Genomic DNA, 16,625 nt, shown 5'->3' on the forward strand with positions numbered 1-16,625 from the left:
CTGAGCGGAATCAAAATAGATTCATTCATTCCTACCCACCACAGGGCTGCCTTCATTCATGATGCCAGTGGTTAACAGTTCTTTATGACAGTGCTAGAGGTGGCCATATAAATAGGTCATGCATATAGGATCTTCTTCTTCTGTCATGTAGCCCTGGGGAAATACGGACCTTATATTACCTCCAAAGTTGCTGGCAGGTACAGCAATGGCAGGAAGCTCAGAACCTGAGCATTTTGCTACTGGGGCACCTGGGTGAGATTCCAGGAACATAAATCTGGAGGGGTTCACAGTCTCTTCCTGAGGAAGGGATGGGAGAGTGACCAAAGTCTGCCTTGTAACAAAAGGCCATCGAAGGCAACGCCCTGTGAAACAAAGCAGCAAGGAAACATTCCTCAGCTCACTGCCTTCCCTTTGCTGCTGAGCAGTTGGGTTTTTAAAGTGTAAAGGAAACTTTTAGGATAAGATTGCAAGATGCCTGAGTTAGGCTAGAGCAAAAACTAGGAGCAGGTTTCTGTTTCACTAGGCTAACACATCTACTTAGGGAAGTGGGTTTTATTTTTTATTTCAAAACCACTCTACATTTTTACGTAGCATTAAAACAAAACCCATAAGCTTGCATTGCACTGAGGCTTTTCTTCCGAATCAGCCTAAGTATTGTGTTCCAACCACATTTTAGCCTTTGCCCGGTGTACACCCACAGCCACAAAGGCCTGGCATCCCAGCTGCACATAATAGAGCAGATGGGGCGGGATAGACTTGCCTCTGTTGGTCCCCTTTAAAAAAAGAAAGTTTGCCTGTGCGTTCCAGCACAGGTAAGAGGGAATGCACAACCTCAAAAAGAATGGATTAAAAAACCCAAACAAAACAGAGGGTTTGCAAAATGACAGGGTGTCGCTGCAGAGAAATGGGAGTAGCCCTGCTGAGATTCAGTACTCCCATTAAAAATAAATGTGGCTGGATGAAGTTTCTGTACTGAAACCGTACAGTGCCCAGCCTCCAAAGTAAACAAACACAACAGAGAGTCCTGTTCAGCACTGCTACCACCTTTGCCATCACCACACAAAGTGAATGACTAAAGGCTTTCCCTCTTCTTCACCTGCTTTCCCCCAAAGCAGTGGCAGTGATGGCAATGGTAGTATTAGGGAGAACTAACTAGATCAGAGGTGGGGGAACCTGAGGTCCAGGAAGCAAATATGGCTTCCTACACTCTTGGGTATAGCCCCATGCCATGCTTCCTCCCAAGTCACAGTCCTGCTCCACACTCTCCTCCAGGGATTTTGCCCAGCTGGAGTTTGCCTTTGAATGCTATTGACAAGGGCTCTTGTTGCCTGGATTAGGGATATGGGAGGGGGGGGGGGATTTTGACTCAGTTCCTATTGAAAGGTCAGCCTACCTTCTTTGCACAGCTTTTCAATACAGTACAGTGGTACCTCAGGTTACAGATGCTTCAGGTTACAGACTCCGCTAACCCAGAAATTGTACCTCAGGTTAAGAACTTTGCTTCAGGATGAGAACAGAAATCGTGCAGCGGTGGCGCGGCAACAGCGGGAGGCCCCATTAGCTAAAGTGGTACCTCAAGTTAAGAACAGTTTCAGGTTATGGACGGACCTCCAGAACGAATTAAGTTCTTAACCCGAGGTACCACTGTACTGAAATACAACCAATCTTCAAAATCTGCAGTTCCTCCAAATTTTGTAATGGGTTTTTTCAGCCAAGTAAAACCCCCAAATGTGACTGCTAGATTAAAGTGTACCTAAAAATGCATGGACTTAACCATCCAGGGGTCCTTTACCTTTACCTTGTATATTATTAGTAATAATAACATTTAAAAGTATTATATTAGGGGAAATTGTTTTGCCAAAATCTGTACACTGGCAAAATTGCATACAAACCATTTTTTTTATACTGGGAGAAATACTCTGATGAATTTACATGAGGATTTTTTAAAAATCGCAAAACTGACGTGGAAACCTGGAGAACTGAATTGTAAGATTGGAAATATGTGACAATGAGGCTGTATACATACTATACCTTTAAAGCACATGGGTGTTCATGGTTGCCATCTTTGTGACCCCTTGGGCCACTGTTATGGGTCTTCTTAGACAGTGCCTATGGGAGGTGACTGCGAAATGCTTTTGGTTTGGCAGATGCTTCATGTCTAAACTTCCTCTGTTTGGCCGCGTCTAGATCCCCTTCCCTTTACTGAAACATCATCGCAACAGTGGAGAGGGAACAGAGCCTCCATAGACAATAGGGTACTGGAAGCAAAGGAAATTTAAGCACTTTTTCCAATAGTTTCTGCTGTGATGTAGTTATGGGTGGGATACAGAGCATGAACTAAACCTCTGTAATCCTTGGCACAGAAATGTAAGCAAACCACTTATTTTCATGTGTCAGCATTTCCGCTAGCAGCAGACAGTGAAATGGTTGGTAGCAGGGGGAACACACTGAGGAAATGAAAGAGGTTCATGCAGTGGATAGGAAGAACAAAGAAAGGGAGAGAAAGAGAGGGAGAGGGAGATTCTACTTCTCTTTGTAATGTTTGTTGCCCAACTGCTGATACGACTTGGAAAATCACATAAAGCATCTGAAGGACCTTTCTTATGCAGTGGTACCTCGGGTTAATAACTTACGGTAATTTGTTCTGGAGGTCTGTTCTTAACCTGAAACTGTTCTTAACCTGACGCACCACTTTAGCTAATGGGGCCTCCTGCTGCCGCCTGAAGCTTCATCCTGAAGCAAAGTTCTTAACCTGAGGTACTATTTCTGGGTTAACAGAGTCTGTAACCTGAAGCGTCTGTAACCCGAGGTACTACTGCAGTTTGGAGTGTTTCTGTAGGCTGGCAGGGTCATAGATCAGTAGCTAGGACACATGCTTTGAATGCAGAAGGTCACAGGTTTAATTCCTTGCCACTCTAGGCAGGGCTGGGAAGGACCTCTATCTGGAACCCTAGAAAGCCTCTGGCAGTCCTGTAGACAGTACGAGCCATTTGGATCAGTGATCTGACCCAGTATAATGTCTCAATAACCATGACATCAGTCATTGAAGGGATCACACAACGGTTGTCAGACTCAGCACCACCCCACCTCTGATCCATCTTGGCCTTATACTGCTTATTCTATAGCTGGTTGTCCCAAAGCAGCAAGTGCTATTTGCAGTGCTTGTTTTGTGACAGTACTCACTGGTACAAAGTACTCTCACCTTCCTGCCTGCCTTTTGCTGCCCATGGCAACCATCTAGTGCTGGTACCCACAGCACTTTTATCAAGATACGAGTACTACCAGCACCTTGGTTTTTGTGTGTGATAGTTTCTTTTTAAAAAAACACCAAAGAACCACTTGCCATTCTTCTACATAAATGAGAGGAACAGCAGGTCAAATTGTACAGTAGTGAACAGAGGATCCTCAAAACCTATGCTTAACATCCCAGCCTTTCTTTATAACATGTAGCACATGCATTGAACCTAGGCAAAAGGAACAACAGCAATTCTGCCTTGGTTGGCCTCCTGCCAGTCGCTTATCTCTCAGTGTTCCTCACTTGTAAAATATGAGCATTCACTTACTGTCTTTGATCAGATCTTTATGTAGCTCTGTTGGCTAGCTGCAAAGTTTTCCACTAGAATTCCTAAACCATAGTAACTCAGATGTAGATTTGTCCTAACACAGTCTCTGCCACAGTCTCTCTTTGGGACTACAACTCTCATCAGCCCCAGCAAGCACAGCCATGCTGACAGGGGTTTGATAGGACTTGTAGTCCAAAAACTCCTGGAAGGCGGCAGATTTGGGCAGGCTATACTAGTGTCTGAAGGTTGCCTCGGTGTATGGCTCATTGCTCATTGGTTCCACCCCACCAGCTGGCATTTTTCATCTGGCTCCTCCCTCAAGTCATTATTTTGCCCCTGGCTCTGGTTTGAGGACCTCAGTATTCTAGGGAAAAGCAAAGTACATTCTATAAATGTGAAATATGTCCACTCTTGCACAGCTTGATGTATTAGAACCATGTGGGAAGCCACAGGTTTCGCACATGGTTCTAATGGGATGAGAGAGTTGGGTTGAGAGAGAAATTTGGTTCAGTTCACATTTAAAGATGAACATACCTACTTCTCATTTTCCAAAACAGTATGAGAACCGTATCATAGTTACCCTTCAAAATTCACACTACTCCAGCCAGTGTTTGCCAAATTGCATATATTGGGGGACAGTGTGCGTAGAGATGCATATATCAGTGAAAACAGCATGCATAATATTGAGGAAGATTGCTTGCAAAAAATAGGTACGTGGGTCATATCTGCAAACAAGCGTGTTTATTAGGAGAAATTCACACAAAATTCTGACAGATTTTCATGTTTATTTGGAGAACTGAACTTCATGCTTTGAACACAGCATGTAGCAAAACTTGCTGGGTGGCTTATCTGCCTGATGCGCACCAGCAATTGAATGGAGATTTGCCACATGCAGTGATCTAAGTGGTGAGGGGCCATGCAACATGTTATGCCCTCTGTGTAGAGGAACTACTTCGTTTAAACCATCTATGGGCCTGATCCAACAGAAATAGCATGCATAACCAGCTCTTAGAGCTTGCATTCTGGGATGGGGGGAGAGAGAGATTCATTCTTCAAGTGTCCAAAAATGCACAGCTTAATTCTGCTGAGATATCAGAAACAGAGGATACCTGGGTCCTTTATCAAAAAGTACCGTGTTTTTCGCTCTATAGGACACACTTTTCCCCCTCCAAAAATTAAGGGGAAATGTGTGTGCATCCTATGGAGTGAATGCAGGCTCCTTGGCTTCAGCGATAGCAACGCGAAGTGCAGAGGGAGCGTTCCCTTCGTGCTTCGGAGGCTTCGCATTGCTTTCGCTGAAGCCTGAAGAGCGAGAGGGGTCGGTGCACACCGACCCCTCTTGCTCTCCAGGCTTCAGGGATAGCCACCTGAAGCCTTCGGAGCACAGCGTGAGTTCCCGCTGTGCTCCAGAGGCTTCAGGTTCCTTTCGCTGAAGCTGGGAGACCAAGATTCTCCTGGCTTCAGCAGAGAGGGAGAGCTGCGCAGCGCCCCTTCAGCCAAGCGGGAGGAGAATTGGAAGGGGCTCCGTTTCTCCTGCTGCTTCACTGAAGGGGCGCTGAGCAGAGAGGGGGAGAATTTTTTTTTCTTGTTCTCCCCCTCTAAAGCAAGGTGCGTCCTAAGGTCGGGTGCATCCTATAGAGCGACAAATACGGTAATTGCTGCTCCTTGTAACTGAGGGCTGCAACACTGGCCTGCATGTCAGAGCATGGATGCTTCTGCATTGCTTCTTCCCTAGAGTGTGGGACTTTTGTTCCAGGTAGGTTCCAGTCACATTTACTCATTCACCAAACCCTTCTTGCAGTTTCCTACCTCTTTACTGGCACAGCTGGGAGAGAAGGGATCTGAGATATCCCTGCCTGTGCTTGTTTTGGGAAACATAACATCCAGATTCATTGATTAGGGTTTTTTCCCCCCTTGTGCAAATGCCTGTAGCAGAAATGGTTGGCTCAATGTACAAATATACAGCCTTTTTTAAAAATGGTTCTGGCAAAACCATTGCTTAATACAAGTAAGTATTTCAGAATTGCTTGGGTTAGTTTATAAGGACAGAAGAGATTTAAACTACCATACTTGTTTGTATATGCAGGGATAGGACGTGAATACTCCTATTGTTGCCCATGTGATGGAGAAAATTGTGTGTGCCTATGTCTTTGTGTGTGAGCCACCTAAGACCTTCAGCTTAAAGGGAAATGATGGTTTAAAAACAAGCAACATATTCCACAGCTAGTTAAGCCATCAGATAGCAAAGAAAGGTTTTAGTTGTATCCCCTGCAGACCCTGCCATTCCCTTCCCCAAACCCTATGCTAGCAGGTATAAATTCTTGGGTGGGAGATAGTATCAAGTGGAAGCCATACAGGTGTATCACTGTCATTGGTTCTAGAAGCACAGTGTTTGTACTAGGAACTTACCTGTGTCTGGCTGAAAGCTGTATGTCATTTTCTGGAATCTCTCTCTCTATCCACCTTCTGTTTTCAAGGTTTTTCTGATTAGTTCTCACATATGAACCTTTCCCTCTTACAGTGATGTCAGCAGGATATTCTATTCCCTGAACTCGTTGAGAAATGGTAATTCTGTGAGATCATGTGCCTTGCCCAAGGTCACCCATAGAGAAACTGATACAGCTGGGAAAGGAATTTCAGAGGTCCTGCTCTCTGACCCATACTTCCTCTTTCAGTTACCATTTCAGACTGCCAAATATACCAGCCTTCCACTGATAAACTTAGCTTGAAGGATGTCAAAGGGGCAGGACACTGACCTCATCTCTTGTTCCCCTTACAGGAAAGGAAGATGTCCCTCCCTGCTTCCCCAACGTGGACTCCCCGACTGCTGCGCCGACCACCTAGCAGTTTAGACGGTTGGGTGAGCCCAGCCCAAACTCCAGAGCCCGAGGAAGGGCTTATAGAGGCCTTTCAAGTAGCCAGTGTCATGACCCCGCCTCCTCCGCCCATGTCTCCATCCTGGAGCGAAAGATCTGTGTCCCCATTTCGGCAAGAGGCCGACCCCAAGTCCAGCCGGCAGATGCAGGCGCTGCTGGCCAGAAACATCATCAACGCTGCCAAGAGGAAGAGCTCTTCTCCCAAAGCTGTGGCCATAGAGAGCTTCAGGCCCTTCACTCCTCCTGCTACTCCCTCAGGCGGAAGTCCTAAGAGTGTGGGCAACCATTCCCCAAGTCCGCTGCAATCTCCCAGGCCAATGAGGGCTGACGGGTACAGGCGTGTCTCTCTCCCTCTCTCCGCTGCACCGCCGCATGCCAGTGCGTCTTCAAACAACAGTCCCAGGTTGCTAGGCAGCCAGTCTCCGACCTACAAGAGCCCACTGCAGTCTCCCAAAGCAGTGCGGATGAATGGGAACAAGTATTTCACCATGCCTGCCAGCACTGGGGCATCCCTCTGCCACACAGCGGCATCCAACAATGGCCTGAGAACAGCAGGCACCCATTCTGTGGCCCAGCCTCCAAAACCCTCCATCATGGAGAGTCACAGGATCTTCACACCCCCAGGAAGCACAACCAGGAAATCATCGTGTCCCAGCCCTAAGAATGTGGACACCTGCTCCCCCACCATCAAAAGCCCTTTGCAGTCTCCCATGGTAGGAGTCCGTTCTCCGCTGAAGCGCTTCACCTCCCTGTCACCCACCAACTCAGACGTATCCCTTGACTCAGAAGACTCTGGGATCAAGTCACCCAGCATCCGCAGCTTCAACATTTGTCCCCGGGGCTGGAATGGAAGCCTGAGGCTGAAGCGGGGAAGCCTCCCTGCAGAAGCCCCCTGTACCTCCTAAACCTAGGACAGCAGATGAGAAGGAGAAACAACCTGCAAAGTTGCCTGTTGCCAAAATATTATGCAGTCCTACTACAGCCACTTAATCCCACCCATCTCATTAAGCATCAGGAGGAAGGAGCTGGGCCTGCACAGATGTAATCCCTTCCCAAAAAGCCTGCTCCTTTCTGGGGTTTAGAAGAATGGATCAGAGCCCATTTGTTTGTGGGGAAGACCTTTCAGATCAGAGGTACTCTCAAACCAAGAGAAACATGGCTGAGATTCTACCCTCCAACACACCAGATCGCCATGGGCTCCATCCTCACAGCATTTGCCTGCTTTTTTGGCGTTCATCTGTCTCTGCTAGACTGGAGCCACCAGTGACTCCCTCGCTCAAGGGAGTCTAATGAGGCTTTGGCTGCTTTTGTTGTCACGCAGTAACATCCTGTGGGATGAGGACAATTGTACACACACAGCCTGCAGCATAATCCCCGGCAGACTGTCAACACGAGAGAACAGGAGGAGAGGCCTGCCAACAGCTTTGTTTGCCTTCCATATGATAGCTGTTATTGGCTTCCCCCCTCTATTCTGACGGTGGCCGCTAGTCTGCCCTCACACCAGGGGGGCTGGACATGAAGGTGAGGCATGGCCAAGAACCCCACTCAGCAGTTACCCCTGGTGGCTGATCTGTGCAATGTAGCTTTAGCTCCAAAGAGAAGGCCTGGCTTTACACAAGCCTGTGTATCCAAAGAAGTTAGCCTCATGGGCTCTAGGGTGCTGGAAATCCACACTGGGATATAACCCAAGCAATCCTGTATCCTGGGGCGGAGGTGTGGAATATTCTACCACAACACAGGTGGAGTGGCTGCTCAGTCCAGAAGGCAAAGGCGAAACACTCAACATAAAAATGACATCCCTGCAGCCAATGTCTAGAATGTTATCTGGGTCCCAAAATTGATAAATGCCTGGAACATTTCCTACGGAACAATAATTATTAGCCAAGCGTTACAAGAGAGCATGATGAAGACCACCTTTCCTCAGCAATACTATATCAAGACTAATGTGCCCTAAGTTGGTCCCTGGCAAACACCCTCTTTGTTGGGGGGTGAGGACCCAAGATTCCTATGGGAGGCCTGAGACACTCTGAGTAGTGCAGCATGACTCCGTTAAGACTGCAGATCTCCTGAAGGGGTTGGGAAGAGAGGCAGGGCTGACCTAGGACTCGAAAGACGGACAGCTAACTGACTCCCAAATCAGTTATATTTCTCATGACAGCAATATCAGCAGGTTGAGGCCCGTTTTAAAGACTGTATAAGACTGTGCAAGGACAACAACTCCAAGAGAAAGAGACTCCTTCAGTTAGGCTCCCCTAGAAAAGAGGCTGGATACAGCAAAAGTGGGCCTTGCCAATGGGCTCATGTTCCCAACCCACTTGCTATAAGGTGGCATGGCGTATTACCTGAATAACCATAAATAAATGGCAAGTGTGCCTTGTTTGGCCAAAGTCAGGAATGCCTCCTGTCTAATGGAAAGGTCAAAAGGAGGCTGCTTGGGACTGGAATTGGCTGACTGGACTTTGCTTCTTTGCTGCGTCCTTTCCACTTGCCACCACCATCAAGGACCTGATAAACAGACTTTTCTATTTTGTGCTACCCAGAGAAGCTCCCTTTCAAATCTGGCCACCCACGTCCAGCCCATTTCCCTGTGCGATGCTGTGTAACGCGCTGCCATGTAGGCGATACTCTGACTGGCATGGGCAGGGCCGTATCAGATGTTTGCCCCACTTGCCCTTGATTCTGCAGGCATCCTCTATTTTTATCCCGCTAACCTTTAAAGACAGGAGCATGCCTTAGGTGTTAATTCAAGGGGAGCCAGAAACGAGTAAGCTAGGCCCCCGTCTTTGTTTTCTTCTCATCATGCACGGCTCGCGATGGGGGAGAGCAGGCAGGGGACACTTCAAGCGATGGGCTCCTTGGAAACGTGGCCGAGCAAGCCAGCCCAGCTTTGTCACGTGGCATGGACGTACTGCCGCCATTCTGCTGCTCTGGTAGTGCAGACTCACGGCAGACCCCCCTAGTCAAAGGCTCCCATTTGTGGGGACAAGGAGAAGCAGGGTAGGGCAGACCATCAGGTGATTCGAGCAGGCACCATTGGAGGCATATGGAGATCACAAGCCCTGTGTATATAGGACCACAAAGAACAATTGGACTGCTTCCATCCACCAAGGCTATCAGTAGCTACTGGCCACAATAGTTTTGTTCTATCTCCACTGTTGGAAGCTGGAGTAGATGGAGTAGACTCAGCAGAGCTCTTCGAATGCTCTTACATAGTGTTCCCAGACTTATTATAAAGGGGATCCACCAATGGAATCTGGTTGTTTCAGGGAAGAGGACCTGCACATATCTGCCTTAACCCATTGCTCTCCGTTGCCCCCGACACTTATTTCAAGCAACCTGTCAACCCAGCTTTGAAGCCCTTATGCCTCTGCTTGCTGTAGTCAGCAACGGCAGGGGCTCAGGGAAGCCAAAACAGAGATTCTGCTGCTGCTGCTGCTGCCATGAGGACCTGAGTTCTGCCTCCTTGACTCAGCATGGAGAGGTGTAAGAACACCCAGTGCTACAAAATGTTTGCTTCTTCCCTGCAGCTGCTTGGCCCCTCGGGCTTGGAGGTCAAGCAGATACTTTGCTGCTGCTCCAATTTCACAGGAGGAATGGCAAGGGAGAAGAGCATATCACACATTGGATCCCACGCTGAGGCCCTCTGTTGTGACTGACAGGCCTAAGCGATAAATTTCAGTCCCACAGGCAGGGAACTCATGGGTACATCAGGTACCGTTCTCAGATAGCTAGCTAGCTCTCTCTCTCTCTCTAGCCAGTTAACTTGTCCTTTGCAGAAGCAGCAGCAAAGTGAGGGCAGGGACTGGTGGGGACAAGGAAAGGTTGCTGATGCCCTCTAGAGGCTCGTGGGATCAACTACGAGATTTTTCACTCCTCCCGAGAGCATGGTAGAGACAAGAGAAAAAAGGGAAAGTTGAGTGTAAAAGCAACAGCGGTTGATTGAGCTTTTGACAAAGAGAACACTGTGGCAGAGAGAAAGCTCAGCTTTGGATCTTCCAGGAAGAAGGTCTCGGTTAGTTAGCAGTTGGAAGCGTTGCATGTCGTTGAGTGTGTGGGAGGGAGGCACTGATCTGGGAGAAGGTGCTGAAATGTGCCATGAATCTCTAAAGGGCTCCTTGTTGTTCCCTGAGCCAATGCGGGCAGCCTCTAGAACACACTGTTGCTTGCAGCCGAGGGAAGCTAAGATAAGGAAACTGAAAACATGAGATGCCAAACGTATCAGTAATAGCATAGCCCTGAACTTCCTGAGAGACAAGAAACCTCTTGCTTTCCCCGAGAGAGGGATTAAAAAGGAAAGGAAAAGAAAACAAAGTTATATTTGAAAGAAAAAACCTATTATATCCTTGGTTCCCGGTACAGACTTTTAAAACTCCCTCTCCAGGTCTAAGCCCTCTTCCAAGCAATTTTTGAAGAACTGCTTAGTGATGTTGCATTTAAAGAAAAACTGAGTTTAAGAAAAGCTAAAGCTCTGCTAGGGTAGAGGAGGAGGTTTAAAAGCATTTGCTTGTCCCTGATTTCACAGGCTCTGCCTTCTCCACCTTTACCATGTGTGTGAGATGCTTCTCATTGCTGAGGAGGCCCTGTGTTGTTATGTTTGCAAGCTGGATGTCTGCAGCTAGCCCTCATGGGTGCAAATTTGGAGATGTCTGATCTAGTGTGACTGCATTGATCCAACCTCCTTTGGGAGTGTGAGAATAAACCATGAAGTCTAAGTTGTATTATCAAGCTCCAGGGACTCAAATTCAGTAGCATAATTCTTCTTCTTACAGCTAAAATAATCCTTCTAAATCAATCTGAAGATTGATTTCCTTTGAAGAGAAATGAGAATTTTTACCCTGCTTTTACAAACCAAACCACAACGATTAATCGATGAAGGGATACCATTTTTCCTAATGGGCTTTTTTTAAAGCCTTGTAAGTTTTTTCCTCTTCAAAATAGTGACAATGAATCCCCCCCCCCCCCACACACACAGCGTATACAGATACTGCATGTAAATAGTAGCAATGACTTCTGAAACAATGTATGATATCCACTCTGCAAGAGAATGTGCACAGCTAACCATTTCCTACTTGCTCACTCAATGCAAAGAAACGGTTTTGATAATCTGTTATAAAAATAATAATTCTCTATGTTTATTTCCCATTAGGGAATCAGTTATCAAGCACGTGTTGTTTCACATAAACCTGCCCCTCGTGTAAGTTACAAAGCAAGGTGAATCAGGGACAATATGCACAACATTGAACAGCGCAAACCTTTGCACAGCTACTCAGAAGTAAGCCCCATTGAATTCAGTGGGGCAGTTAAGCATCCAGCCTAAATTTAAATCCCTTGCTTATAAATCAGCGGTCAGGTCTCCTTGCAAACACCTGGACTCAGATTCACAGCAGAAGCCTTGACTTCCCCGTTCTTGAAAGGTCCCAGATAGGGATATATGCCAAAGATCTTATGAGCAAAATTGATTCCCGGTTCACAAGAGCTTTTGCATGCAAAGCAGATGTGTAGTTTCTATTAGTATTGCTCTTTCCCTGGGCATCTCTCCCAGAAAACAAAGAGCAAGAGGAAGGATGTATTACTATCCCAACTGTAACACACTGCCATGGTTGGAGCTGGCAGCTCGATTCAAGAGGAACACAGAGGAATTGCTGGAGGAGAAAAGATGTTGTTAATTAAATATTGCAAGTGTCTCACTTAGGGGGCCTCTTGGGCGACTCATGACTTTTTGGCTTGTGGGACGTCTTTGTTCTGAAATTGTATAACCAAGAACACACTGGGCTTGCTTCACCAGATGCTCTTTGCATTAGCACTGCACCATGCCTCTGTATAACAAAACTCCAAAATAAATACATTAGCCCACACGGCCTGGTCATCTCGTGTTATTTGGGAACCAAATTATTAGCCACAAGAAAAGAGGCCTCTCTCTCTGTCGTGCTTACATGCAGTCTCCATGGGTTCACTTCCATAGACACATAACGTGCTGTAGGGCAGTGTTTCCCAACCGGTGTTCCGCGGCACACGAGTGTGCCGTCAGACGTTGCCTCGTGTGCCGCGAGATGCCTGGAGGGAGGCGGGCGAGTCGGGCGGCGAGAGGCGGGGCGGCGGCGGCGAGGAGAGGCCGCGCCTCCTGCTGCTGCCTGGCGCTCCTCCTCGCAGCCGGCAGCGCTGCCTGGGCGCCTCCGCGCGACTCTGCCTCGCTGGGTTTGGTCTCCCAGCAGAGACGGGTCACACGCGCCCCTCCCTCCCTCCCTCAGCCTGCGCGGAGGGAGAGCCAGAGAGAGGCATCGCTCCTGCGCGGCGGGAGAAAACTTTCACTTTTGTGCGTCCCTCCCGGCGTGACGCTGCGCGCTGACGTCACGGGGCGGGGCTTTAATGGTGGTGTGCCGCGAGATTTTTTTTCAGTAAACAGGTGTGCCGTTGCCCAAAAACGTTTGGGAAACACTGCTGTAGGGGTCATTCAGCTAGGACCCAGAAGATCAGGGTTCAAATATCTGCTTGGCCATGAAGCTCATGGAGTGACCTCAGGCGAGTTACTGTCTCTCATCCTAACCTACTTTTCTAGGTTGTGAGGATAAAATGGAAAGGGGGGGGGGGAGAATTGTGTGTGCTCCCTTTGAGCTCCATCTCAAACTCCAAGAAAAGGTGGGATACAGTTGTAGTGATAAATGTAGTGATAAATGAAAATAATAATTGTTGTTGTTGTTAAAATTTATATACTGCCCTATACCCGAGGGTCTCAGGGCGGTTCACAAAATAAAATCAAGATATAAAACCACAAAATACATAATAAAAATAAAAATAACAACCCAATACCCCCCCAAAAAACCCCCACATTTTAAAAGGGCATAGGATGTAAATCAGATCAACCAAAGGCCTGGTTAAAAAGAAACGTTTTTGCCTGACACCTAAAGGTGTATAATGAAGGCACCAGGCGAACTTCCCTGGGGAGAGCATTCCATAGACAGGGAGCCACTGCAGAAAAGGCCCATTCTCATGTTGCCACCCTCCGAACTTCTCAAGGAGGAGGCACATGAAGAAGGGCCTCAGACTCTCAGAAATAATCTTCTTTTACTGGGAAGGGGCAGTATCCAAATGAAGTTCCACTGAAGTCCCCTTCTCCTCCCCCATGCCCTCCCAAAATATGCTCCAGCTTTCCCCACAATCCTCCAGAGCAGATTTAGGTTGTGTGCAGGGCAGGGAGAGGGCAGAGCAGTTACACTGCACAGCTAAAAGTCATTGCTCAAAGCACACTGTATCCGTTTAGCTGTATGCTGCCCTAGGGGAATGATCTTAATGCCTCTGGTGGCAATCACCTGACAACAAAAATGGCTGCTGGAAATAAAAATAATAGTGCTGCGAAACTGTAGGAAAATAGCTTGCTGAGGTCAGTCACTGGGGCAGAGGTGGGGGAGAGACTGTTGAAGTAAGAGTGTTTGTGTTTCGTCTTAATCCAATGTGTTTATTTAGCTTCATGGTCCTTTGCATCCCAAAGGTAACAAAAGCAATCGCTCTGGCTTCCCCTAGCAAGGCAAAATAAGCCTTGTGTTAAAATATCATTGAAACTGCCGCACCCTTTTCTGATTTAAAGCCCTAGTGCACACAGTAACCTTTGCAGTAACCTTTCCGAAAGGCCTTCAGGCTCAAACTTTGGCAAGTCAGCTGAGAGGAAAGAAGCAGTCACCAAAAAACCACTTCTCTTTGTGCTCTTACTTCCAAACCTGATGCAGAGATCGTATCGCCAACAACAGGCATCAAAACATCCACTGAGACACGGGGGGGGGGGGGGGAGAAGAGGCAGTCTTTGTTCAGGTTAAAACCAGAGTTTGAATTCTGAGGCTGAGAAACACATTCTTGAATTGCTACACTTCATTCTCAGTAGGATATGAAGACTGGGCGGTTTAAATTCTTGCACTGGTGTGAGGATTAGCACTAACAGGACATGATTTGCACCCTCCTCCCTGCCTCACGCACATTTCACCCCAAAATCCGTTCCAGGGTGATGGGGGAACCCCAAGAACAGAATGTGAGCTCACATAGGGAGAGAACCTTCTGCTGCACAAGGAGAAATCTGTGTGTTGACATAACATTCGGCTTGTCACTGCATTGAACACAAACTGCTCTGCCTGTTGTTGTTGTTTTGCCCTCTAACAAGCAAAGCCTAATTTCATCCTGCAAAGGAGAGAGAGAGATCGATGGTCAAAGGGTTTGCTGAAATTGTGGAGTAGGAATATGAGGCGGTATTGCTGCTGCATGCACTGCCCCAGCCTCAGGGCACCTCTTCGAATGAGGGTGGCTTGCTCAGCAACTTGTTCTGAGGAGAGCTGGATGTGAACTGAAGCCCTTTGTGCCTCAGCCTCCCCTGTTTGCCTCTCATAGGCCCCGCCCCCTTTGCAGAAAAATCTCTTAAAGGGCCGGCCCTCTGACAGGCTCCTTTCCTGCATTCCATGACCTCCTGCCTGGCATGCTCCCTGTGCTTCATGACTGGTGAGGTACTAAAGGAGGCACACTTCTTCAGGCCTAGTAGAAGGTGCCTATGAAGGTCTTGGCTCCAGCTCTGCAGCCCTGATACTGTGAAACCTGGTTCGGTGGACTCCTGCCTGCCTGCCTGCCTGCCTGCCTGCCAGCCTCAGGTGCAACATGTTCCAAGCCAATAACCTGGTCTGGCTCCTTAGCCAATGACACCCTGTCTTCCTGTCTATGAAATGAGGATTCATTGACCTATCTACCTGGAACCTGAGAGGTCTGATGCTTTAGAGGAGTAGTAGAATACTTGAAAATGTCATGCAAATATGCTGTAAAGCACAGACATTAAAAGCAAGAGAAATACGGCTGGGTCTACCTCCCAAAACAATGGAAAGATCAATGGACTCTTCAATGGGGAACCCTTTTTATCAATCTGTATGAAGTTGTTGTTATTATTAATTAAATTTATATATCCTGCCCCTCATCATAAGATCTCAGGGTGGCTCACAGAATAAAATACAAGATAGACACAAGTCTGAAGTGTATGATGCCTTGAGTGAATATCAGAACACCTGAAGCTCCATATCATTAGATAGAAAACATTAAAGTTGCTTTCAGAATATAGCTATGTGATTTGGTGTATATGTATGAAAGCTGAAAATGAATGAGCCAATAATGAATGAAAAATGAGGCAAGTGCAATGCAAAGAAAAATGAAATGAATGAAAGATTTAAAAGGAAAGAGACTGAAAACTAAAGTGGATGGATTTCAACTAAGTGAAAATGAAATAAACTGCGGCTTTAAGATGAAAATGAACAGATAAATGAAACAATTTCCACCTTGCACACCCCATCACAGTCCTGAGTCATGATTACAGTGTGAAAATTATTGTGTGTGTGTGGTGGCGATGGAACGGTGAAATCCCCAAACCCATAATCTGAGCCATTTAAAACAATGACTAAGGTGGGGGGCTGTGATATTGCATCTTCTGCTTCCTCTCCTAGTAATTCAGTAATGGAGGGGCAGGGGGCGACATTTAAGGAGCGGAAGCCTTCTCATTTCAGACTAAGCTGTGTGGGAAAACCATTTAACATTTAAGTACTGTATACCAATTAAAAGATGCAATTGGAAGCGTCTTTCCTGCCTCTGAGAATGCAGTGGTGAAGAATGACCACAAGATGGCAACCACAGTAAAGCAGAACGTGGGTTTTGCTTATATCCTTCCCTCTTCAAAATGGTTTCAGTGGTTAAAGTTGGGTTTGAACATGAGGTATAAAATGCTGTCCACCAGCCTCCACTCCAATATCACAGTGCTCAAGGGAAATGTTGTACTGCATTTTTATTTATTTTTTACATATTTGCTGGGCCACTTGGAAACAAGGGACTCCAGCAGGACTTTTACATTTGAACATAGGCTGTTGTCCTGAAAGTTCACACCAACTTTCCCTTCTTGATATCCAGGGAGATGCCCTGTATTTTGCATTTTTCTCACCCCATGGGGTGGGGTGTCAAGCTGGCATTTAGGACAAGCGTTTGGCACACCCTATGTAATATTTGTTTGCCATCTCATTTATAACACAATAGCCCCACTGAGTGCTCTGATATTAAATACAATTTAATACGCATGTTCAGGAGAGAAGTAGACTTCTTTCTGGAACATGTATTAAATTGTGCTTGATAGTAGAATGTTCAATGGGTCTATTGTGCACTCAACAAACTCAAATCATTT

At 46.9% G+C, this 16,625-nt stretch overlaps 1 protein-coding gene across 2 annotated transcripts in view; it reads left to right on the forward strand.

Annotated features, from left to right (window-relative positions):
* Window positions 1–10,750, forward strand: part of SYNPO (synaptopodin) — an 80,522-nt gene extending 69,772 nt beyond the window's left edge. For both annotated transcript variants that reach the window (XM_028718287.2, XM_077924618.1), the window contains one exon: window positions 6,343–10,750. In XM_028718287.2, coding sequence (XP_028574120.2) covers window positions 6,343–7,344 — 1,002 coding nt within the window. In that variant the 3' untranslated portion in view covers window positions 7,345–10,750. The remainder of the gene's footprint in view (window positions 1–6,342) is intronic.
* Window positions 10,751–16,625: the final 5,875 nt, after the last annotated feature.

Source organism: Podarcis muralis, chromosome 2 (genome assembly GCF_964188315.1).
Source record: "Podarcis muralis chromosome 2, rPodMur119.hap1.1, whole genome shotgun sequence".
Lineage (NCBI taxonomy): Eukaryota > Metazoa > Chordata > Lepidosauria > Squamata > Lacertidae > Podarcis > Podarcis muralis.